The 25,151-nt window shown below is 44.8% G+C and overlaps 1 protein-coding gene across 1 annotated transcript in view; it reads right to left on the minus strand.

Moving 5' to 3' along the window:
• LOC126456243 (box A-binding factor-like) overlaps positions 1-25,151 on the minus strand; it is a 101,147-nt gene that overhangs the window by 69,025 nt on the left and 6,971 nt on the right. The window contains exons 5-9 of the mRNA XM_050091995.1: positions 21,255-21,389; positions 13,454-13,894; positions 13,318-13,411; positions 10,446-10,618; positions 6,943-7,071 (exon numbers count right to left, since the gene is read on the minus strand). Of these exons, the coding sequence (XP_049947952.1) occupies positions 6,943-7,071; positions 10,446-10,618; positions 13,318-13,411; positions 13,454-13,894; positions 21,255-21,389 (972 nt within the window). The remainder of the gene's footprint in view (positions 1-6,942; positions 7,072-10,445; positions 10,619-13,317; positions 13,412-13,453; positions 13,895-21,254; positions 21,390-25,151) is intronic.

Below are 25,151 nucleotides of genomic sequence, written 5' to 3' on the forward strand. Positions count from 1 at the left end.
AGGTATAATTCGACTTGAGCATAGATTCAGGAAAGTTACTGTCTCATTTTTTGTTGTTGAATGACATACAGGGTGATTCTGTGATAATGTACAAACTTTGAAAGATGATGGATTAGGACAGACGTATCAGTTTGACGTAAGGGACACTGCTCCGGAAACGACCGAGTCGAAAGTTATAAGCGAAAATCGTTCTGATACCTCTGACAGTGGCATTCATCTACCAGCGCTGTTGTTGCTAGTATTGTAGGGTGGGCAACTTCCAGACGTGGTAGAAGGGACCGAAACAAGAAAATAATGTCACTTCAATGTTGGCTCGAAAATGCATACCTTAAGAGCTATGAGCACTTATTCATATTCGCTACTGTGACACACATCTCTTCTACTGGACAAGTGCCCAAAACTCTTAAAATATGCATTGTACAAATGTTCATATGTATGTGAAATCTTATGGGACTTAACTGCTAAGGTCATCAGTCCCTACGCTTACACACTACTTAACCTAAACTATCCTAAGGACAAACACACACACCCATGCCCGAGGGAGGACTCGAACCTCCGCCGGGACCAGCAGCACAGTCCATGACTGCAGCGCCTTACACCGCTCGTGCGTTGTACATCCCATATTGCCTGAACACTTTTTTTCTTGTTTTGGTCCCTAGTAAAACCTATGAAAATATCCTAACCTGCTTGTACAGTCTTAGCAAGAACAGCCTTGAAACATGTATTCCACTGTCAGCGGTGTCAGAACAATTTTCGCTTACAGCATTCGACCCGATCGTTTCCGGACAGAAGTCCCTTACTTTGTATTGATACACTTATCCTTTTCCATCATCCCTGAAGGTCTGTAACATCAACGCGGAATCAACCTGCATGTGCTGCAGTGAACATTTGTAACAAGACAAATATCTGTACAAGATCGGAGCACAAACTGGTATTCCTCTTTCATGATTTGTACATTTCTGTTCCGTAATGTAGCCAGTGTACAAAATACGCTGAAGGTGTATGAAGAAGACTGCAGTGAATTTAAAATCTTCCAAATATTGGAGCACTGAACTGTACTTAATCACAACAAGGCATTACAAATACGTACGATTTTTGACAACGTCTATTTTATAGGCTTTTAAGTGACAGTTCAGTGAAGATATTGGATGTGTGCCTTTGATGGAAACCTCTAGGAGAATAAAAATGTTTGATAGTATTTTGTCTAGTAAAATTGTCTGTACATTAACGAATTTGCAAGAAAACGTGATTACAAAAGTAAGTGACAACACAATTTATGGAGTTATTGTCGATCTATGTGTTTGTATATGCTGTGCTAAAAAGGGAATGAATCGATTTCGCTGGAGTTTTCAATGCTGTAAGCATTAAGTGGGAACAATGAGTGAAAGGGAACACGGATTGCCCTATATTTGAGATTCATACGGTCTAGACCGAATGTTAATTTTCTATCAAAAGTAAAAGATGGTCTATCATGCATTACAAATTATGCTCGCGTATTATGATATTTCTGGAGACCGGAAATCTCCTCTGCATGAACCAACATAATTTCCGAAAACAACGATCATGTGAAACACAGCTCGCTCTGTTCGTTCACGAGAAACAGTAAGCAGTTCACGTAGGTGCCCAGGTAGATGCTGTGTTCCCTGGATTACGGTTCCGCACAACCGCTTAATGAACAACATACGAGCGTATGGAATATCGGACAAATTGTGTGACTGGACTGAAGAGTTTCTGCCAAACAGACCATCGCATGTCAATGTGAACGGAGAGAAGCCTTCATATGTAAAACTAATCTCGGGAGTGCTCCAGGGGGTTGTTACAGGAACACTGCTTTTCAATAGATATATTAATGACATAGTAAATATTTTGGAAATTAATGAGGTTTCTCGCAGATGATGGTGTTGTAAACAGAGAAGTCGCGATGCTAGAATATTGTAGCGAAATGCAGGAAGACCTGCAGAGAATAGACACTTGGTTCAAGGAGTGGCAATTGACCCTCAACATAAGCAAAAGTAACGTATTGCGTATGTATAGACAGAAAAATCGTTTACTGTATGATTACACAATTGTACAACTGCAGAACAATCGCTGGAAACAGATCCACAAAATATCTAGGAGTGCGGGTACGGAGAGATTTGAAATGGAACAGCCATGTAAAATTAATCGCAGGTAAGCTGCTGCCAGACTGAGATTCACTGGAAGAATCCTAAGTGTATGTCTACAATGTCTTTGGTTCATAGGACAAGGAATCGTAGCAAAGTAAATGAATCAGAGTCTGTGTCCGTATAGTTCAAAGGTGCACTGAATTGTGCCAAGATTAAAGTTGCTGGTGATGTGACACATTGCTATAGAAACGGAAATAAAGCACCTGTCCTTTCTTTGAGAACAAAGAAAGTACCTTCAACACTCCCGTTCGACCAATATTTGAATATTGCTCGTTAGTATGGGATCCGCATCAGATGGCACAAATAGAGGAAATAGAGAAGATCCAAAGAAGGGCAGCACGTTTCAGGTTCATTTAGAAAGCGCGAAAGCGTCACAGAGGTGATCAACCAACACCTGTGGCAGACGCTGCAAGGACGGCGTTTGCATAACGGTATGGTCTATTGTTAAAGTTCCGAGAGCGTGCGTTCCTGCAAGAGTCACTCAATATATAACTTCCTCCCAACTGTATCTCGCGAAAAGACGATCAAGATAAAATCAGAGAGATTCAGGCCACGCGGAGGATTACCAGCACTCGTTCTTTCCGCGAATCATACGCGACTGGAACAGGAAAAGGGCGAAGTGATACTACTACACAAAGTACCTTCTGACGCACACCGTAAAGTGGCATGCGCAGTGTAGATGTAGAAGTAAGAATCTGTGGCACGTCGAAGCTTACTATTTTTAGGCCAAGAATAATGCGCCAACGCTTTACATACTAATATTTATTTACTACAAATTTATTTGCTACAAATGGCAAGATTACGCCTTTCTCACCCTCTCTGGCACCTAACCAGACTTTCTCAGCGAGTGTGCATCACAATTTGTGTGACACATGAGTAAGATATAATATTAATAATAATAACAATAATATGAATAGAATCGAATACTTGGAATTTGGGAAACGTTAGTCTTATGAACATTAAGTAATTTCCTCATTACAGTGTTGTGGAATGTGAGCAGTCACATCTAACAGGAACGACTGACAACATACAGAAGGAATGTAACAGGAGAAGTTGACCGGTTAGAGGAAGAACGAGAAATAATAAGGTCAGATTAAGAGTTGAGATAAACGGAAGAAAACAGAAATAGAAAGGGATGAGAAAATAATAGAAAGGGGCGGTGAGCCGGTAACAAAAGATAAAGTATTTATCTCCTCTTCAATACAGAATGGTTTTGGATTAGCGCAGGTAACGTCACCATTTGTTCCATTACGTATAGGCGCTGCATTTTTTCGACACGCCACGCAAATGAATGTGAACCATTTATTTAGAGAACATCATCGGTTATGTGGTCTCATTCCTTTTGGACACAAAAACTTATTTCTGTTGCTCCCTTTACATTGCCTTTCTCCTTACTTGAGTAATTAAGGATTCTTAATTTTGGGTAATGTTGTAACTGATCGAATTGGCTTGTAGAAAGGAATTTTGAGTCATGTTGATTTGCAAGTTTCTCATGATTCATAGATACTAACTGTCCCCGTCGCCACTGTTTAGCTGAGAAGTATAAAATAATTTGGTTTTGGGTTTGGTATCTCGTGTCTCGATTTAGATTTGCTCTTGTTTTGAAACAGAATTTTGTAGGAAAATATGGCATCTTTCGTATTATTTGACCGTCTGTAAAAAAAAAAAAAAAAAAAAAAAAAAAAATAGATAATGGCGATTTGATCTCACGAATCGGAGGACGTGTAGTTAAAGTCTCATTCTCAGTACTGATTCTACGCCGTGGGGAGGTAACGAAGAACGGAAATGCGATTCGCGGCTGATCGCGAACGATGCTCTTAAGTCTCTCGCTCCATAAATGGCCACGGCACGTGACGCGCAAACAACCACTCATCGCCTGCGTCATACGGAAACGTCGACGCAGCTTGAGGAGAGCTTAAGTGACAATCGTGATTAATGCGCTGTCGTCAGAGTTCTTGACGACGAAGATCGACTTACGTTAGGCATTTGTTTCGACCGCCCAGGAGGCATCGTCGTCTCGATAACGACTTCCTGATTTTTTAGTGGGAAAGAGGTCGTGATAAATTGCCAATATAGACTGAGGAACAGCGCGCACTTCGATGAAATTTTGAACGACTTCGTGACTGAATTTATTCAGTTTCGTAGTTTTTCCATTTTATAGACACATGGATGCATGGAAACTTCTTGCTGAAATTCGTGAAAGAGATGCACAGTACCTCGACAGCACTCTGAGCGCTCTATTTATACACCACCATCACTCTCCCGTCAGAATTACGATTTCATTTTTAATCCGGTCTCCCAAATGGATAAACAATATCCAACTAAAAGTTGCTGATCTGCAGTGGAATTACATGGGGAGAAGATGGAGGGACTGAGTGGTGCGCATGAGCGCTGGAATCCACACTTTTATCCTACGAAATTATCTTATCCTCAGCAACCTGTCGTTGTTTCAGCGCATTCTGCTTTCGGCAAGCGACACTTTTGCCAAGAAAAGCAATAAGGTAGAGAACCGTTGGCCGAGTCGTCTGTGTCACTTCTGACACTACACGTTGCTCTTACAATCAATTCTTCATCATTACAGGACATTGCTTCAAAGAGGAATCATATAGAATCTTCGCAATAACACTCGTTTAAATAGAGTATACTATTGTAATCGAAGTATGTATGAATGTAAACCGCACTTGAAGAACGCCGCATCCATCGCTTGTAGTAGAATCAGACAAAATATGATGGCTGACATCCATCATTTTGATTTGCAGCTCCTTGTGTTGGCCGTATTCGCAGTTAAAATTGTTGGATGTGAGGTCCGCCAGTTAAGCAAAACACCGTTTTCTCTCAGTACCCAAACATGTTTCGGCACCACTGTGCCATCATCAGTGGGTTTTCGTTTCTATTTATTCTGTAATGTGAACATTTTTGTTAAATGATCATAAAATTATGTGCATCCTTTAGTTCAAACAATAGATCTGTGGTATCGATAGCTACGATGCCACACCGTAGGTGCGATCTGGTAGTTTGGGACTACGACACCGACACCGACGACAGCTCCCTCTAGCCGGTGCTGTGCAGCTCTACGAGCGCCACTCCAGATTCTGCCCATTTGATGCCGAGCAGACGACCAAGCAACATTGTTTCTATTTCATAGTGGTCTAGCCCCTACAGATTTTGCCTGTGTAACTTCTGTGAGATTGAGACATCCGGCTTCGCACCTACGTGCTCCTCAGTTCAAAGTTATTTATTCGTCTTCTTGCTAAAGTAAAAGTGATTTAACTTCACCCTGCAGTACCGAGTGTTCTACCTCACCTGCTCCTCCTAGCTTCCTACATTCGTCTTACCCTTCAGTTTACAGGAGCAGACCCACGCGCCGCCTTCCAAGCGGGATACAAAAGATCGTTTCTTTTTGTAAATAGCTTTACATTTGTTGTGCATGAATTTTCTGGATCACTTCAGTGTTAATTACTACAGGTAGCTTGACATCTTCAACCAAACGATGTTGATGAGGAAGTTTATTGCTGGAGTTCACCTATCTTCTAGAATGTAATTAAGGTTGTCGCGATGTATTCGCGCCTATATTCGTTCTTACTTACGTTTTCGTGTGGCAAGCACTTCCATTCTCCGCATCATGCTGCGGTGTTGTGATGCAAACGTAACAAAAACAAGTATTTTCCACTAATAGCGTGGTAAAACACTTTTCACTTCACCAAAACTCAGTGTGATTGTGGTTTGTTGTGTGTCCCAGACCAGTCAGTGTTCATTTGTTCACCAGAGAGTTCGGCGCCAAATGAATTTTGTTTGCACTTTATCTTTGTGTGTGTGTCTGTGTGTGTGTGTGTGTGTGTGTGTGTGTGTGTGTATGTGTGTGTGTGTGTTTTGCCGGTCAGGGTGGCCGAGCGGCACCGCGCGACCGCTGCGGTCGCAGGTTCGAATCCTGCCTCGGGCATGGATGTGTGTGATGTCCTTAGGTTAGTTAGGTTTAAGTAGTTCTAAGTTCTATGGGACTGATGGCCTCAGCAGTTAAGTCCCATCGTGCTCAGAGCCATTTGAACCGTTTTTGTGTATGTTTTCTGTGCGCTTCTTAGCTGTGTGTGTTGTCTTTTATATGCTATTCCTTTTGCGTGTAAATGGTGCGTCTTTGCAGATTTTAGTGTATCTTTTTTCGTATGTGTGTGTGTGTGTGTGTGTGTGTGTGTGTGTGTGTGTGTGTGTGTGTGTGTGTAGACTTTATCTGTATGTGCTGTTTTTATTTGTAAAGTTCCTTTAATGTGTTGAACAGTGTGCCCTTGAAGAGTGTAGTGTATTCGTTTAAGACCTGTTTTCCTTTTGCTGTTACCTTCTGTATACGGAAGTTTTCCTCAAAGGTGAGTTTTCTGTATAGGTTGTGTCTTGGTTTTAGTATTCTTAGGTCTTTTTCTATTGTGGCTGGGTGGTGATTGCGGGCTCTGACTGTACTCCAGAGCAAATCGAGACTTGTTTCCCAGATACATGAACAGATAACTGGCAAAGAGAGTGCTTAATTCAACAGTAACCTCGGCCTCACAAAATTAAATAGAATCCAACTTGAAAAGATCTGAACTACAGAAATGACGAAACTGCAAAACAGAATAGTCAGTTGTAGGGAGTTTAGGGTGTTGTGGATCTACAGAAAATAAGGATGGCCAATAAGCGGGAAAGACCTTAAGGCACGAAAGAAAATCAGAAAGAGCGTAATTTAGGAATCATTTATAGACGCTGAATTTCGACCAGCGAAGCCAGAGGTGGCACGCGCTGCGGTACTCACGTTGTGCAGCTTGAAGTAGAGGCCGCAGGCGTTGCAGACGGGCTCCCCGTTGTTGTTGCGCCGCCACAGGGTGGTCGTCGTGGTGTTGCAGTTGGCGCACGACACGCCGCATCGCCGGTTGCCGGGTTGCTGCGGCACACCAAATACACACTCACGCACTGTCAGGCACGGCGTCGGTAACGAGCATAAATGTAAAAGCAGCCACTGCCGAGACGACACGAATACTACACACGCTGAGGCAAAACATTATGACCTGTGCTCACTACGAAACTGAATGTCGCGTAGTGTCGTTATGGGTACCTTACATGGTAAGGAAAGTCAATGGAGCAGACACGTATTAGGAATCATTCCAGGGACGATGCGAGCTGCGAAAGGGGAAATCCGCTCAGGTAAGCGACTTTGACAAAGGGCAGATTGTTACGGCCCTGCTCTGGGAACGAGCGTATCTGAAAGCTGGTCGGCTGTTAGTGTGATACTGTCGTGAGCGTCTATGGAAAGTGGTTTGAAGGACGGTGAAAAGGCGAAAACAACGATCGTGTGAAACCTTGCTCGCTCCGTTCGTCGGCGAGACCCAGTAAGCAGTAGATACAAGCGCTGAGGCAGATGCCGTGTTCCTTGACTTCCGGAAGGCATTCGATAGTTTCGAGTAGGCAAGAAGTTGGACGTCCACGCCTCATCACAGAAAATGGAGGTCGGAGGCTTGCCTACTCTGTATTGCAGGATAGGCCTCCACCTGTGACAGATCTGGTAATAGAGTACAATGTTCAGCGTTCTCTGTTCAACATTATGCTGGAGAACAGTCCACACTAAGGAAGCCCCACTTTAGAAGCGTGCTGAATTAATGTGAGAAGGTTTCAAATGGTTCAAATGGCTCTGAGCACTATGGGACTTAACATCTGTGGTCATCAGTCCCCTAGAACTTAGAACTACTTAAACCTAACTAACCTAAGGACATCACACACATCCATGCCCGAGGCAGGATTCGAACCTGCGACCGTAGCAGTCGCGCGGTTCCGGACTGCGCGCCTAGAACCGCTAGATCACCGCGGCCGGCGAGAAGGTTTCAAATTATCAAAATACCTGAGTATTCTCTTTGGTTATTTTCGCGGTGGGAGTTCTGGAACACACTTGGAAGCAGTGTGAGCAACTATTCCCTGACCTGTCATCTCTATCTCACCAGACTGTTCAGTACAACAATCGGTAGCGTTGACAGCAAATGACGAGTATGACGGATAGAGACAATCGTCACACAGAATTAGTTGTGGATAAGAGAAATTTGGCAAGAGAGCTACAACGGAATCCACCGTGCAAGAACGCCAGAGTTTCAAATGGAAATAACAACTGCTAACAGAGATGACACTCCCAGACCAGAGGAAAGAGAATGCGTAAGTGTTCATCACTAGTATACGGGTGACAAGGTCCTCAGCTGGTTGCAAGAAATATAGAAGAATCTGGTGAAGAAAACGCAGGAGAAGAAGCTCCTATGTCTTGTAAATAATAACTCGTTCATCGAAACATTATACTCGTACGTACGAGGGGCCTTCAATAAGTAAGTTTTTCCTGAAAGCAGCTTGGTTTTCTTGATGATTCCAATATTCCTTACTGTTCCCCACTCTTTTGGCTTCAAAACCATGTTTTTCAACATAAGCGTCGGTCAATGCGATGGCCTTACGCTGCCTTACTTGGGGGGCCTATATGCGCGCACAGTACCACTCTACTATTCGAATTCGGATTAAACGTGTTGCTGCAGCAATAAAGTCCCCATCATCCACGTAATTTTTCCCGGGGAGTTCATCCTTTATTGGGCCAGACAGATGGAAGTCGAGAGGTGCGAGATCCGGGCTGTAGGGTGCATGAGGAACAACATCCCGATAGAGTTTTGTGAGCTCTTCTCGGGTGCTCAGACTTGTGTGAGGCCTTGGGTTGGATATGGAGACTTTCGTTGCATTTTTGACGTAACAAACACTCTGAAGTCGTTTCTTCATTTTCTTGAGGATAGCAGTATACACTTCAGAGCTGACCTTTACACCATGCTGGAGGACATCAGATTACCCCTTCAGAGTCTCAAAAGACGGTCACCATGACTTTACTTGCTGAAGGTGCGGCTTTGAACTTCCTCTTTCGAGGACACCTCTCCATGGACTGCCGCTTTTGTTTCCGGTTAGAAGTGTTGAATCCATTTTGCATCGCCTGTTAGGCGGCGGCGAACACGTCCGACACACACCTCTGCGTACTCCGGCAGGTGGACCAGTGTGTCATCATTACTAACAGAGACTCCAGTTGAGCAGAAAGGGTTTGATTGTGATCCGTTGATCACGTAGAATGAGAGTGTCCTCAATTGCCAACGTTGTCGGAGTGACAACTGAATGGGGCCGGCGAGCATGAGGGAGATCAGACAGATTTGCGCGACCCTTTTGATATGATGACAGGTGCCTCTCCCAAAGACTTACCATACTTTTGCTCACAGCTAGGTCTGCGTAGACATTCTGCAAGTTCCTATGAATATCTGCAGTGCTCTGGTTTTCGGCCAAAAGAAACTCAATGGCGGCTCTCTGCTTAGGATGCGCCTCCGTTACAGATACCATTTTGAAGGCTACGCGTAGCACCGCCACCAATCGGAGCTTCTTGAAACTAAAGGGACTGAAGCAGGAATATTCCACGATGCCACATCACAAATTCGGCTTTTTTTCAACAGAAATTGGCCGAAAAAATGTATTGCATTACTTATTGAACGCCCCTCTTAGTTTAGTAAAGAGTTCATGAACCTCAATTCCTTTGAACGCCATAATGTTTATCCGGGCATCGACGCATTGCAAGTCGTTTGGAGTTTCAGCTCTTCTATCTGTTACCCTGACCACCAAGCATGTCATAAAAAGAATTTACAGTTTAACTGTTTCTCGTATGCCGCGTATTTTCAAATGTGGAAGCCAAGTTCTGTGACGGAAAATAATCCTGTGGCAGATTGGGTGCTAGGTCATGAATCTTTGTCCTTGTAGTCTCGACACTGACTCACTTAGCCACCCAGCCACACTACAAGTATTTACGAATATGTGCTCACAGGCATGTCAGTAGCTGGGACTTGTTCCTCTTTACGGTTAGATGCCTACAAAAAAATGGCTCTGAGCACTATGGGACTTAACATCTATGGTCATCAGTCCCCTAGAACTTAGAACTACTTAAACCTAACTAACCTAAGGACATCACACAACACCCAGCCATCACGAGGCAGAGAAAATCCCTGACCCCGCCGGGAATCGAACCCGGGAACCCGGGCGTGGGAAGCGAGAACGCTACCGCACGACCACGAGATGTGGGCAGATGCCTACAAAACAGAACTCTATCATAACGGAGTCTTCTGTACATGTTGTGATGCACTCCTGAGTTATGCATTGGCAGACAGAATGTGTATCTCTTTAAGGACAGTAATTAATCGTGATACATCTTTTGCTGTTATTGGCTCAGGAGTGAGTGGCATTCGTTACTTGGAGGTGTACGTAACGTACCGAGCTGCTTTTCTTCTGCTGGGAGCGCACGGGCGGCCGGTTGACGCCGTTTATCTTCTGGTAGAGGCCGCACGCATTGCAGAGGTAGTGGCCCGTGCCGTCGCGCCGCCACAGCGGCGTCACGCTCGAGCCGCAGTTGACGCACTCCTTGATGTCGCCCGCCGACGCCAGACCTGCGACAACACCAGCTCTTACCGGCCTGACACTGAGGCTCGTGCAGAGCCGCGCTACACTCACTGACCAGTCCACTAAAGGCACTGAGAAAGTGATTTCTTTGAAGAAACATAATTAGGTATATGCACTCGCATCCTCCCTAATTGAACGGAAGGAAGACAAAGAAAATTCCAGAATTCGAATCGAATTGCTGCCAACATGAGTAACGTAGAAGTAAATATCCTCGGAGTAGTGAAGCAACTTAAAACAATAAAAGCAAGTCTTCTGGTCCAGACCGTATACCACTTAGGTTCCTTTCGGAGTATGCTGATGCATTAGCTCCATACTTACCAATCATATACAACCGTTCGCTCGACGAAAGATCCGTACCCAAAGACTGAAAAGTTGCACAGGTCACACCAATATTCAAGAAAGATAGTAGGAGTAATCCACTAAATTACAGGCCCATACCGTTAACGTCGATATGCAGCAGGATTTTAGAACGTATATTGTGTTCGAAGATTATGAATTACCTCGAAGGAAACGGTCTATTGACACACAGTCAACATGGGTTTAGAAAACAACGTTTCTGTGAAACACAACTAGCTCTTTATTCACATGAAGTGTTGAGTGCTATTGACAAGAGATTTCAGATCGATTCCGTATTTCGGGATTTCCGGAAGGCTTTTGACACTGCACCACACAAGCGGCTCGTAGTGAAATTGCGTGCTTATGGAACATCGTCTCAGTTATCTGACTGGATTTGTGATATCCTGTCAGAGAGGTCACAGTTCGTAGTAACTGACGGAAAGTCATCGAGTAAAACAGAAGTGATTTCTGGCGTTTCCCAAGGTAGTGTTGTAGGCCCTTTGCTGTTCCTTATCTATATAGGCGAATTTGGAGACAATCTGAGCAGCCGTCATCGGTTGTTTGCAGATGACGCTGGCGTTTATCTACTAATAAAGTCATCAGAAGATCTAAACAAACTGCAAATCGATTTAGAGAAGATATCTGAATGGTGCAAAAATGACAATTGACCCTAAATAACGAAAAGTGTGAGGTCATCCACATAAGTGCTAAAAGAAACTTGTTAAACTTCGGTTACACGATAAATCAGTCTAATCTAAAGGCCGTACATTCAACTAAATACCTAGGTATGACGATTACGAACAACTGAAATTGGAAGGAACATATAGAAAATGTTGTGGGGAACGCTAACCAAAGACTGCGTTTTATTGGCAGAACACTTGCAAAACGTAACAGATCTACTAAGGAGACTGCCTACACTACGCTTGTCCGTCCTCTTTTAGGATACTGCTGCGCGGTGTGGGATCTTTACCAGATAGGACTGACGGAGTACATCGAAAAAGTTCAAAGAAAGGCAGCACGTTGTGTATTATCTCGAAGTGTGGGAGAGAGTGTCACAGAAATGATACAGGATTTGGGTTGGACGTCATTAAAAAAAAGGCGTTTTTCGTTGCGACGGAATCTTCTCACGAAATTCCAATCACCAACTTTCTCCTCTGAATGCGAAAATATTTTGTTGGGACCGACCTACATAGGGACGAACGATCAACACGATAAAATAAGGGAAATCAGAGCTTGTACGGAAAGATATAGATGTTCATTCTTTCCGCGCTCTATACGAGATTGGAATAATAGAGAAATGTGAAGGTGGTTCGATGAACCCTCTGCCAGGCACTTGAATGTGGTCTGCAGAGTATCCATGTAGATGTAGATGTAGAAGGTCAAATGCTTCGTCGACGTGGGATGTATTGGGGCATACATCAATTAAAGTATAAGAAAGGGAGCAGTCACAGCATTTTAGAGGAATCACCCGGTCAACGGGCAACCGCGTGCCTGTGTTGTGTGGGGCTTTAATACCAGATTCAGAACGCGGCAGAAGCTGTCTACTGTGTCATGTGTCGCCGCAAGACTATTAGGCATGAGAGATGAGAAGTCAAGAGTTGGGTGTCACTGTGGCAAGAGCTCCGTATGCAATATTTCGTGCGAAATACTCGGCCGTAACGTTGTAACGTTATTTAAGCAACTAAACGACTGATGGGACTACTGAGACTAATACACTGAATTAATAAGAAGTGATGCTGGATCTGTAAAATTCTGTGTGGCATCAGACGGTCGCGGACAGTCGTCTCGTCCAAACTAATCGAAATTTTAGTAGAGTCACTGTGTACTGAAGTGTTAACCAAAGTTTTTAGACAGTGCAGTTAGTCATTGGGTATCATAAGGCCGTATCCTCTGTATAAATGAAGGTAGAACTTTGGATGCGTTTTTAAGTTACTCGTAAGACTATAAAGCTTTTATTTTCGAAATGTGCAATCAAATTTAGAATGACATTTCTTTTAAATGAAAACACATGCAATCTGGGGTACTTTTTACAGTTACATTTGTGGACAGTAAAATTCCTGAAATAGTCTGGCCTGCACCTTTCGAAAGAAATAGAACGTCGATTAACTCCAGATCCGCAGCTTGGTTTGGTTCTTGAGGAAGCATGATCTGCTGTTTTTCCACAGACGTTTACAAACCTCATTAAAAAGTCCCCAGTAGAGCTGGGGCACCCCATATTAACGTCCACTGAAACCCCATATTAGTGTCGACTGATAGATGTCCGGATATTTTTGTTCAGAAAACTATTTTGGCATTCGATCAAGTTCAAAGGCCTGGGCCGAAGTAAGTATAAAGAGGAACGTGCGGGTACCTTGGTCGATGCTGGCGTCGCCGATGTCCATGAAGGCGAGCGTGGTGGCGGTGGAGCCGGCGCCGCCGTTAGGCGTGTAGGGCACGTAGTTGAGCTGGACGCCGGCGTCGGCGGCGCCGTAGGCGGCGGAGGCGGCGGAGGCGGTGCCGGTGGCGCCGCTCATGTAGTCGCCGGCGGTGGTCCAGAGGAAGGCGGCGGGCTCCTTGCTGGAGGAGGGTATCTGGTAGGAGGCGCCGCCCGCGCCGTACAGCGTCGCGATCTGCGGAGAGCTGGGCTGCGGCGGCGGCCCCGCCGGCTCGTAGCCGTAGATCATGGCCGGCGGCGCCGCGCCCGGCGGCGACGGAGAGCTCTTGATCACCACCGACGACGAGGAGCTCAGCGTCGGGTCCGACTTGAGGAAGATGGTCTCGCCGCCCACCACGCCCATCACCTTGCCCGCCGGCTGGTACAGCGGAGACGCGCGATGCACCACCTGGTGCGACTGCGAGTGCGCCTGCGACGTCACCTGCTGGTGGTAGTGGTACGTGGACGAGGACGAGCTCGCCGGCGGCGGGTACGGGTCGGTGGCGAACGTCACCTGCCAAAGGCCAACACACCGGCTGCTCACCACAGGACGCACGGCGGGCTCTACCACCAACTTCCGTTCTCAATACCGTAGTGTAAACGAAAGGCCAAACAGCCAGTTTGTCAACAAATTAAGATAAACAAAAGTTTAAACCATTACTTTCTGTTCTCACATCCGTATGCGCAACATGTCTTAACACTACCTGCAACATTACGCTGCAGCATAGACAGCGTCTAAAACAAAAATGCTGCGAGTAGGATTCGAGCTTATTTGTTCATGAGACCCAGAAAATATTAGATACAGGCTCCCAGGTAGATGCTATTTTTCTTGATTTCCGGAAGGCGTTCGATACAGTTCCGCACTGTCGCCTGATAAACAAAGTAAGAGCCTCCGGAATATCAGACAAGCTGTGTGGCTGGATTGAAGAGTTTTTAGCAAACAGAACACAGCATGTTGTTATCAATGGAGAGACGTCTACAGACGTTAAAGTAACCTCTGGCGTGCCACAGGGGAGTGTTATGGGACCATTGCTTTTCACAATATATATAAATGACCTAGTAGATAGTGTCGGAAGTTCCATGCGGCTTTTCGCGGATGATGCTGTAGTATACAGAGAAGTTGCAGCATTAGAAAATTGTAGCGAAATGCAGGAAGATCTGCAGCGGATAGGCACTTGGTGCAGGGAGTGGCAACTGACCCTTAACGTAGACAAATGTAATGTATTGCGAATACATAGAAAGAAGGATCCTTTATTGTATGATTATATGATAGCGGAACAAACACTGGTAGCAGTTACTTCTGTAAAATATCTGGGAGTATGCGTGCGGAACGATTTGAAGTGGAATGATCATATAAAATTAATTGTTGGTAAGGCGGGTACCAGGTTGAGATTCATTGGGAGAGTGCTTAGAAAATGTAGTCCATCAACAAAGGAGGTGGCTTACAAAACACTCGTTCGACCTATACTTGAGTATTGCTCATCAGTGTGGGATCCGTACCAGATCGGTCTGACGGAGGAGATAGAGAAGATCCAAAGAAGAGCGGCGCGTTTCGTCACAGGGTTATTTGGTAAGCGTGATAGCGTTACGGAGATGTTTAGTAAACTCAAGTGGCAGACTCTGCAAGAGAGGCGCTCTGCATCGCGGTGTAGCTTGCTCGCCAGGTTTCGAGAGGGTGCGTTTCTGGATGAGGTATCGAATATATTGCTTCCCCCTACTTATACCTCCCGAGGAGATCACGAATGTAAAATTAGAGAGATTAGAGCGCGCACGGAGGCTTTCAGACAGTCGTTCTTCCCGCGAACCATACGCGACTGGAACAGGAAAGGGAGGTAATGACAGTGGCACGTAAAGTGCCCTCCGCCACACACCGTTGGGTGGCTTGCGGAGTATCAATGTAGATGTAGTAGATGTAGAGCTCTGCGTGTTCCGTACGAACTTAATTTTTTATATGACAGTTCATCCATTCTGGGAATCGAGAATCTCAACGATTAACACTACCTGCAACATTACGCTGCAGGATAGACAGCATATAAAACAAAAATGCTGCGAGTAGCATTCGAGCTCTGAGTGTTTCGTACAAACTTAATTTTTTATATGACAGTTCATCCATTCTGGGAATCGAGAATCTCGACGATTTTTCCTGTTGTCGACGTTGATACTGGCAAGATATGGGTCGATTACGTGCTGGTGTACGTCTTCGCCAGCACGCCGGTCGGCACTAGGAAACATTGTATAGCAGACGCTGAACAAGACGCGCCTATGACAAGAGGAGACCGAGACAAGCCCCCAGGCTACGCGGCCATAACGCCCCCTGGCCATCGAACATGTAGGCCGCCGCCGTCAACCGAACTGTCTCAGTCGCTCAATCTCGTATATCCGTACCTCAGTACGTCGCATCAGGACTCGGTTCGCATTCCGCCTCAATACGTCGCACAGTGCTCTAGTCTTCAACAGTGATAGTCGTCGTCTCGCGCCCTATCTAGCTGTGAGGGAACGTTAGTCAAGCCGAGCGGTCTGAGGCGTTGCAGTCATGGACTGTGCGGCTGGTCCCACGCGGAGGTTCGAGTCCGCCCTCGGGCATGGGTGTGTGTGTTTGTCCTTAGGATAAATTAGGGACTGATGACCTTAGAAGTTAAGTCCCATAAGATTTCACACACATTTTTGAACTTAGTTATTGTATATAGTTGTGGCATGGACAGGCACAAGATTGAAGAATTAGTACATGTATTTCATTACTGTTAGCCCCAGAACTTCAGATTGGACAATACTGAAGGTAAGTTCTCTATTGGTTAATGTAATCAAGTGTATTTTAATCACATGTGCATTTTGTGTTGTGAGAGGAAACCGCCCACCACCCTATCATAACAACCTCTCCTCATCCAGCCAGGAATCACAAAACATTACAACAGGGCACAGCCACAACACACTAAATATCAAGACTTTAGAGAATATTTTAATTTTGCATTTGAAAGCAGATAACAAACGACAAAAGAAACGTTTTCCTGTAATATAATCACATATTAATACTTTTTGGATTCTTTCCTTTACTTGTACCGCCTAACGTTGTTTCTTGTGATATTGCATGCTTCTCGGTCAACGCGAAGTACCCTATAGGTTTTGATGAGTGAATTTGCGAAGATCACAAATTATGTGACAGAAACTGACTTTGTCTTTTAACGGCATTAACTTTGGAGTTTCAACCAAGGGTTGGTAGACATCTTAGTATGTGACATAAACTTAAACTTGGTATGTCTACCGAATCCTGAGAAAGAGCGTTTTTAAGAGGCGGACAGACAGACAGACGGACAAGAAAGTGATTCTATACGGGTTCCGTTATCACCGATTTCGGTACGGAACGCTACAAATGTGTCAGTGTTGATACGGAAGGAGAGCTGAGACACGAAGGTAACGATAACATGATTTTATAGTTTCTAAATTGAAATTTTCTTTCTAAAGCTTAAATAACCCCGTGGAAAGTGCTAAGGCAAAGAAAAGAAAGAGAAATAGAGAAGGAAGACGCAGAAGGAGAAGAAAAAGATACGGACTCTCAAAAATATGTCGTATTGTTCCTGCTATGCATTTCTTCCTTACTAAAACGGATGATTGTGCATGGCCACTCTAACTGCTACCGTGGGAAATGAAAATTTGATTTTCAATACTTTATACAACTATTGAACGTATTTAAAAATTTAGAACAGTGTCATAACCTATTGATTAAGAAGTATAAACATATATTGAAGTTTTAACACAGTAGGAAATATTTCAGTTAAAAACCCGCTACACGAAAATTACTGACAGTATTTTATTCCATTATTTGAGAATGAGAGCACTTAATGATTGCCAACAAAGCTTGCACATAAATCCATACACCCATGAAACTTTTTCTCTCTGAGCCCCCCTCCCCCCCCCCCCCCCCCTCCACACACACACACACACACAAAATGATAAAAGCAAACAAAATTATCGTTGAGGGTAGTGTCCACGTACACCATTGAATGTGCCTGTAAAATTGTACCATTATGCGACATTTAGTTCTGGGGAAACGACGTCATAAGCATTGAGATGCATGAAAATCTAGCTTTTGGTTAAACTTTCGCGCTGAGGCCCTAGACCAGGGGCAACCGAAATTTTGCTCGCCTTACGCGCTGGTCCCAGGCCTGGGCCCAAGTGCCTAAGCGTGCAGAATAGCTGCACATCACATTTCTCTCCCCCCCCCCTCCCCCTCAACCCGTGCCGCACTATCCGATGGCGGGGGAGAGAGGAAAATGCCGCATTTCCGCATTTAAATGGCAAGCAATCGCAGTGCACATTACTTCGTTTTATATTTGACATTTTTCAATAACACAGGTCACAGTCAAAACGAATTTTCATTATTATTTATTTTTGTTGCGCTGAAGACATAATATAATTTTTACCTGGTACAAACTCTCGACATGCGAACAGACGCAGACTGCTTGATAGAGTTTCGCACTCAATTCACAACTAATGAAAACTTATTTAGATTCATAATCTGAAAAAGGTCTTTCACACAGACCTCATTACGGAGACTTGGAAACTCTACTTGAGGAAAGCACTGTAGACATCCTGGACAGTTTTAACGTAAAAAGATTTGGCATTAACACTGGGGTTTCCTTGCAGGTCAAACAGGTAGTTATATCTACACATGCGCAGAGGCACTTTTGAACTGAAACGGCAAACGGTCTCGAAAACAGCTCAGAAACAGATGTAAGACTGATAGTGTTCTCAAAATCGTTATAAAACTACCCTTGAAATTATTTCAAGGCCACAATGAATTCTTCAGCTCTCTCGTTTTCTTTAATGTCAGTAAGCTTAGGGAACTGGACATTCTTTGTCAGAATGTGTCCATTCTATAACGCGATTGAATTTTTGAATGCCTCCCCATCAATTTAGAAAGAAGTTACCTTACAATCTCTTACTTCTCGTAGGTAGTATGCGGTCAAGTCCTCTTAAAATGCGAAGTCTGCAATCCATTGTGGATGCTCAAATTTTCGTTCCTGCACTACTTTTCCCTCCATAAATTCGAAAATAGCGAGTTTGAAATCGGAAAATGGACTTCGCAGTAGTATATGAAGCCTCCAAATTCTTCCGTTAAGTTCCATTGAATGCAGTTGCTACTCACAATGGAATAATGTGTGCGACTTCAGAAACTTTATTATTTGTACCACCAGTTTCTGCAGAAAAATGAATCCTGTCTGTCAATCGTTGTAATTTTTTGCTCTTTTATTGTCAACCAGGTCTTTAAATTCTTCCTGCATGGTACTATAATGTTGTTTAATATCAAATATGCAGTGCCTGTCGCTTATGCGAATTGACAATTCTCCTCCCCTTCTTCTCCCATTCCCATTGATTTTAAAGGATTGCGACGACAGATAGCTAGACCGCCTGTCTTTGTGCAAACAGTCACTGGACCTGTGAGTGTCCTTCATACCACGAACAAATAGCGAATGTTAAACAGCGCTAGCACCGTGATTCTGCCGCAATTAGTGTTCAGTGCCGACCGAAATGCGGCGCACCACAGCTAAATCAAATGTCGCGCTGTTCAAAATCTCTGTCAATTCCTAAGGGACCAAACTGTTGAGGTCATCGGTCCCTCGACTTTCACACTATTCAAACTAACTTAATCTAACTAATGATAAGAACTACACAAACACCCATGTCAGAGGGTGGACTCGAACCTCCGGCGGAAGGGGCCGCGCAATCCGTCACACGGCGCCTCCAACCCCGCGGCCACTCCGCGCAGCTCGCGCTGTTCCGAGTACTTCCGAGAAGGACCGAGCAAGGCCGAGTGACAGCCCGGGCCTTGGCCTGTACGCGGCCCGCACACGTTGCACGCGTGAAGTTTGGCACGCCGTGGCTAGGCAGTCCAATCGGACCTGATCGACCGTCGTGTCATCCTCCGCCAATGGCGTCACTGGATGCGCTGTGAAGGGGCAGGTGGTCATCACATTGCTCTGACCTTGACACCGCTTATAATCGATCGAGTAGCTCCTCACTTGGATTCACGAGACTGAGTGCAACCTATACCAGTTAATCCTAATAATAAAAAATTCCTGGCCTTACCAAGAATCGAATACGGGCTCTCTGCATGGCAGGCAGATGCGGCGACCACTCTGCACCAGATGCGGACAGGTCTTAAAACGGAGCGCAAATTACTTGGAATACACCCATACAGTGATTGATAATAATGGCACTTAGTGACTTCCATCAAACTTAATTTCAAATGTTTTCTAATTTTTATCACTTTGGTGCTTAATGCCAGACATTTAGCACATTATATCATTTGCAAAGTAATCAGATGTCTGGAGCTGTTTTATACGAGGATGAGTCAAATGAAAACCTTAAATATTATTTATTGTGCAGAAATGGTACAAAGCTGTATCACTTTTCGACATCATCTCCCCCCACACTCAACGCAAGTCCTCCAGCGCTTACTAAGTGCATAAATTCCTTTAGAAAAAAATTCTTTTGGTAGTCCGCGCAACCACTCATTCACCGCGTGCCGTACCTCTTCATCAGAACGGAACTTCTTTCCTCCTATTGCGTCTTTGAGTGGTCCAAACATATGGAAATCACTTGGAGCAAGGTCTCGTGAGTATGGTGGATGAGGAAGAGACTCAAAATGCAGGTCTGTGACTGTTGCAACTGTTGTACGGGCAGTGTGGAGCCTTGCATTGTCACGTTGCAAAAGGACACCTGCTGACAGCAATCCACGTCGCTTTGATTTGATTGTAGGCCGCAGATGATTTTTTTAGGAGATCTGTGTATGATGCACTGGTGATAGTGGTCCCTCTAGGCATGTAATGCCCCAAAATGACGCCTTTTTCGTCCCAAAAGAGAGTCAGCAGTACCTTCCCTGCTGATGAGAGTCAGCATAACCTTCCCTGCTGATGGTTCTGTTCGAAACTTCTTTGGTTTTGGTGTGAGGAATGGCGCCATTCCTTGCTCGGTCTCTTCGTTTCCGGTTGGTGGAAGTGAAGCCAGGTTTTGTCCCTAGTAACGATTCTTGCAAAGAAGCCATCACCTTCTCGTTCAAAGCGCCGAAGAAGTTCTTCACAAGCATCAACACGTCGTTCTCTCATTTCAGGAGTCAGCTGCCGTGGCACCCATCTTGCAGACATTTTGTGAAACTGGAGCACGTCATGCACAATGTGGTGTTCTGACCCATCTGTAAACATGCTGCAGTGTCATTCAGTGTTACTTGGCGGTTTTCCTTCACTATGGCTTCAACTGCTGCAATGTTCTGTGGAGTCACAACTCGTTGTGCCTGACCTGGACGAGGAGCATCTTCCACTGAAGTCACACCATTTGCGAACTTCCTACTCCATTCGTAGACTTGCTGCTGTGACAAACATGCATCACCGTACTGATCCTTCATTCGTCGATGAATTTCAATAGGTTTCACACCTTCACTACGCAGAAACCGAATAAAAGGACGCTGTTCTTCCCTGGTGCAAGTCGCAAGTAGGGCGGCCATCTTTATACTGATACTGCGACGGTATTTGTGCATATGCACTACGCTGCCACCTACAGGCCATTCTGCACGCTGTTTGTATCACGCTTACCAATTTACAGGATAACGGCGCGAAATTTCAATTTTTTATTACAAATTTAAGGTTTTCATTTGACTCACCCTCCTACATGGAAGTTGGATTCTTCAAAAAACAGGGATGCCGGGTTTAGTACTTACCATATAACCTGTCGAAATCTGTAAATACAATTATCGTTAGTTTTGAACGGATCACTGAATTGTTTTTCTAAGGTGGAATAGCTGTAACTTGGGTGAACATAGTGTTAGGTGAGCAGTGTTAAAGTTTAGAGTAAACGGTAGAGGGCATGCAGACGGCACGGACCTGGTAGGTGCCGGGGTGTGTGCCCAGCTGCACGGTCTGCAGGGTGGTGTAGGTGCCGTCGCCCCCGCCGCCGCCTCCGTCTGTCGGCGACAGCGGCGCCGTCTTCAGCTGCAGCAGCTCCGTCGTCTCTACCACCTGCAACAACATCAGAACTACTCAGGCCAAACTAGCTGCAGAAGTGGCCCACGCCGATGAGGCAAAACATTGCGACCATGTACTTACACTACTGGCCATTAAAATTGCTACACCACGAAGATGACGTGCTACAGACGCGAAATTTAACCGTCAGGAAGAAGATGCTGTGATATGCAAATGATTAGCTTTCCAGAGCATTCACACAAGGGTGGCGACACATACAACGTGCTGACATGAGGAAAGTCTCCAACCGATTTCTCATACACGAACAGCAGTTGACCGGCGTTGCCTGGTGAAACGTTGTTGTGATGCCTCGTGTAAGGAGGAGAAATGCGTACCATCACGTTTCCGACTTTGATAAAGGTCGGATTGTAGCCTATCGCGATTGCGGTTTATCGTATCACGACATTGCTGCTAGCCTTGGTCGAGATCCAATGACTGTTAGCAGAATATGGAATCGGTCGGTTCAGGAGAGTAATACGGAACGCCGTGCTGGATCCCAACGGCCTCGCATCACTAGCAGTCGAGATGACAGGCATCTTATCCGCATGGCTGTAACGGATCGTGCACCCACGTCTCGATCCCTGAGTCAACAGATGGGGACGTTTTGCAAGACGACAACCATCTGCACGAACAGTTCGACGACGTTTGCAGCAGCATAGACTATCAGCTCGGAGACCATGGCTGCGGTTACCAATGACGCTGCATCACAGACAGGAGAGCCTGCGATGGTGTAGTCAACGACGAATCTGGGTGCACGAATGGCAAAACGTCATTTTTTCGGGTGAATCCAGGTTCTGTTTACAGCATCGTGATGGTCGGATCCGTGTTTGGCGACATCGCGGTGAATGCACATTGGAAGCGTGTATTCGTCATCGCCATACTGGCGTATCACCCGGAGTGATGGTATGGGGTGCCATTGGTTACACGTCTCGGTCGCCTCTTGTTCACATTGACGGCACTTTGAACAGTGGACGTGACATTTCAGTTGTGTTACGACCCGTGGCTCTACCCTTCATTCGATCCCTGCGAAACCCTACATTTGAGCAGGATAATGCACGACCGCATGTTGCAGGGCCTGTACGGGCCTTTCTGGATACAGAAGATGTTCGGGTGCTGCCCTGGCCAGATCTCTTACCAATTGAAAACGTCTGATCAATGGTGGCCGAGCAACTGCCTCGTCACAATACGCCAGTCACTACTCTTGATGAACTGTGGTATCGTGTTGAAGCCATAACAAACTGCCCTTTGTCAAAGCCGCTTTTGTCAATGCATTCCCCCATTTTCGGCTTGTATCACCACTATAACTATTCCTCTTTTGTATCTGCTCCGCTTATACTGTATACTTTTCTTACCGCGTGATGTGCCTGCAATGATGTGCCTCATCAGTGTACAATCTCGTTTAAATTATTTGCCTTCTGATGCTTAAGTTTCGAAGTTGCAAATGGTGTTAGAACACAGCCACCACAGCATTCCTCTCTGTGCGGCGATAATGAATCACTTTGAATTATCTACTCCTAAAAACAAAGGAAATTCGAAGTGGATACACATCTACGGAGTCACTGACTGTGTCAAAAATCTGTTTGTAATTTTAATTACCCTGACTCAAACTCTTCCATCGGATTGCCACAAATTAGAGTGTGATTTTTCTCTCCATGGTTCAAATGGCTCTGAGCACTATGGGACTTAACGGCTATGGTCATCAGTCCCCTAGAACTTAGAACTACTTAAACGTAACTAACCTAAGGACATCACACACATCCATGCCCGAAGCAGGATTCGAACCTGCGACCGTAGCAGTCTCTCTATATGAATCATTTTCAATCATCCTTAGTCCAGTGGGGTCGCAATTTACACCACCTCAAGTTTCGGCTATCGTTGACGTGCTCGACTATTGTATCCCAACTTTGTTAACTCCCTACGAACTGTCAGTGTGCTCGCCGGACAGCTGATAGCACTTTGGAACTCGCGACTGATTACTTCCACTGATTTCACGCGATTTTTTTACAACTACCCTCTGTAATGTTCAAATAGCCCTATCCATCAGAACACGAGGTCTGCATGGTCTTGGTTTAACTGTGGATCTTCCTTTGTGTTTCCATTTCACAACCACCAACAAGCAACTTGGGCAGCTCTAGAGGCGCTCAAATGTCCCTGATGGATTGGTTACTCAGATGACATCCAATGACTATTCCATGTTCCAAGTCATTGAGCTCTTCTGAGTGAGCCATTATGCTGTTACTGTTTCTCTACTAACATAAAATACTGCCTGCTTACTTTTATGTCGGTTGATCCGTCTTTCATAATATCTAGTAATCTACTACGCGTTACTAGGGGTATTCGGATACTGTTGATCATATAGTATGCGAGGAGTTGGATTAACACCCGCAGTAGACTTCATGGTCGCAGCTTGTTTCTTGGCGGTAATACGAGGCGTGTTTTTTAAGTAAGTACCGTTTTGAAATTAAAAAAAGACGTGCTAAGATATCTCAATAATTTTATTTTTACATGAAAGCCTGTACCTTAATCTACGCACTGACGCCATTACAGTCTGATTCTTCCTTGTTTACGTTGTGTACAGAGTGTTTAAGATGCCTCCGATAATCGTGAGTCCCGCCGACTGTGAAGTACGGGCTGTTATAAGATTTCTTATTGCTAAAGGCCTAAAAGCGATCGATATTCGTCGTGAGATCTGTGCAGTTTACTGAGAAAACATTATGAGTGATGGAATGGTAAGAAAGTGGGTGAGGGCATTTAAAGATGTCCGCACAAATGTGCATGATGAACAACGGAGTGGGGCGTCCTTCGGTCGTTAATGAAAGTTTGGTGCAGGAAGTGGACAATAAGGTGAGAGAAAGAGACGCTTTCCGATTTCCTCCTTGCGGGATGGCTTTCCTATTGTTTTTCGTAGTGTTTTGTATGTCGTTGTGACCGAGCACTTGAATTACCGAAAATTGTGCGCACTTTGACTACCGAAAATTTTGACGGATGTGCACAAAACCAAACGTTTAGACAGTGCATTGACTTTCCTTGAGCGGTACCACAATGACGGAGATGATTTCTTAAGCCAAATTGTCACGGGAGATGAAACATGGGTGGCCTACGTCACACCAGAATCAAAGCAACAGTCCATGGAAGTTGAGCAAGGGCATCGTTTCCTGCAAGACAATGCCCGTCCCGTCCGCATGTGGCGAATCAGACCAAAGATCTCATCACATCTTTTCGATGGGTAACTCTAGATCATCCTCCGTACAGCCCAGATGTTGCACCCAGTGACTACCATCTGCTCCTGCACTTGAAGAGACACCTGGGCGGTCAGCGTCTTCAAGACGATGACGAAGTCAAAACAGTGGTTAACAAGTCAGGCGGCAGACTTCTATGAGGAGGGTATTCAAAAACTGGTACAACGTTATGACAAGTGTCTCAATATTGACCGAAATTATGTAGAAAAGTAGATTAAGGTACATGCTTTCACATAAAACTAAAATTATTGAGATATTTTAACAAGTCTTCTTTTTGATTTCAAAACGGTACTTACTTAAAAAACAAGCCTCGTAATCACAACTTAACCATTTCCCATCGTAAGTCAGAACAGTGGTTAACAAGTCAGGCGGCAGACTTCTATGAGGAGGGTATTCAAAAACTGGTACAACGTTATGACAAGTGTCTCAATATTGACCGAAATTATGTAGAAAAGTAGATTAAGGTACATGCTTTCATATAAAACTAAAATTATTGAGATATGTTAACAAATTATTGAGA

The sequence above is a fragment of the Schistocerca serialis genome, chromosome 2 (assembly GCF_023864345.2).
Source record: "Schistocerca serialis cubense isolate TAMUIC-IGC-003099 chromosome 2, iqSchSeri2.2, whole genome shotgun sequence".
NCBI lineage: Eukaryota > Metazoa > Arthropoda > Insecta > Orthoptera > Acrididae > Schistocerca > Schistocerca serialis.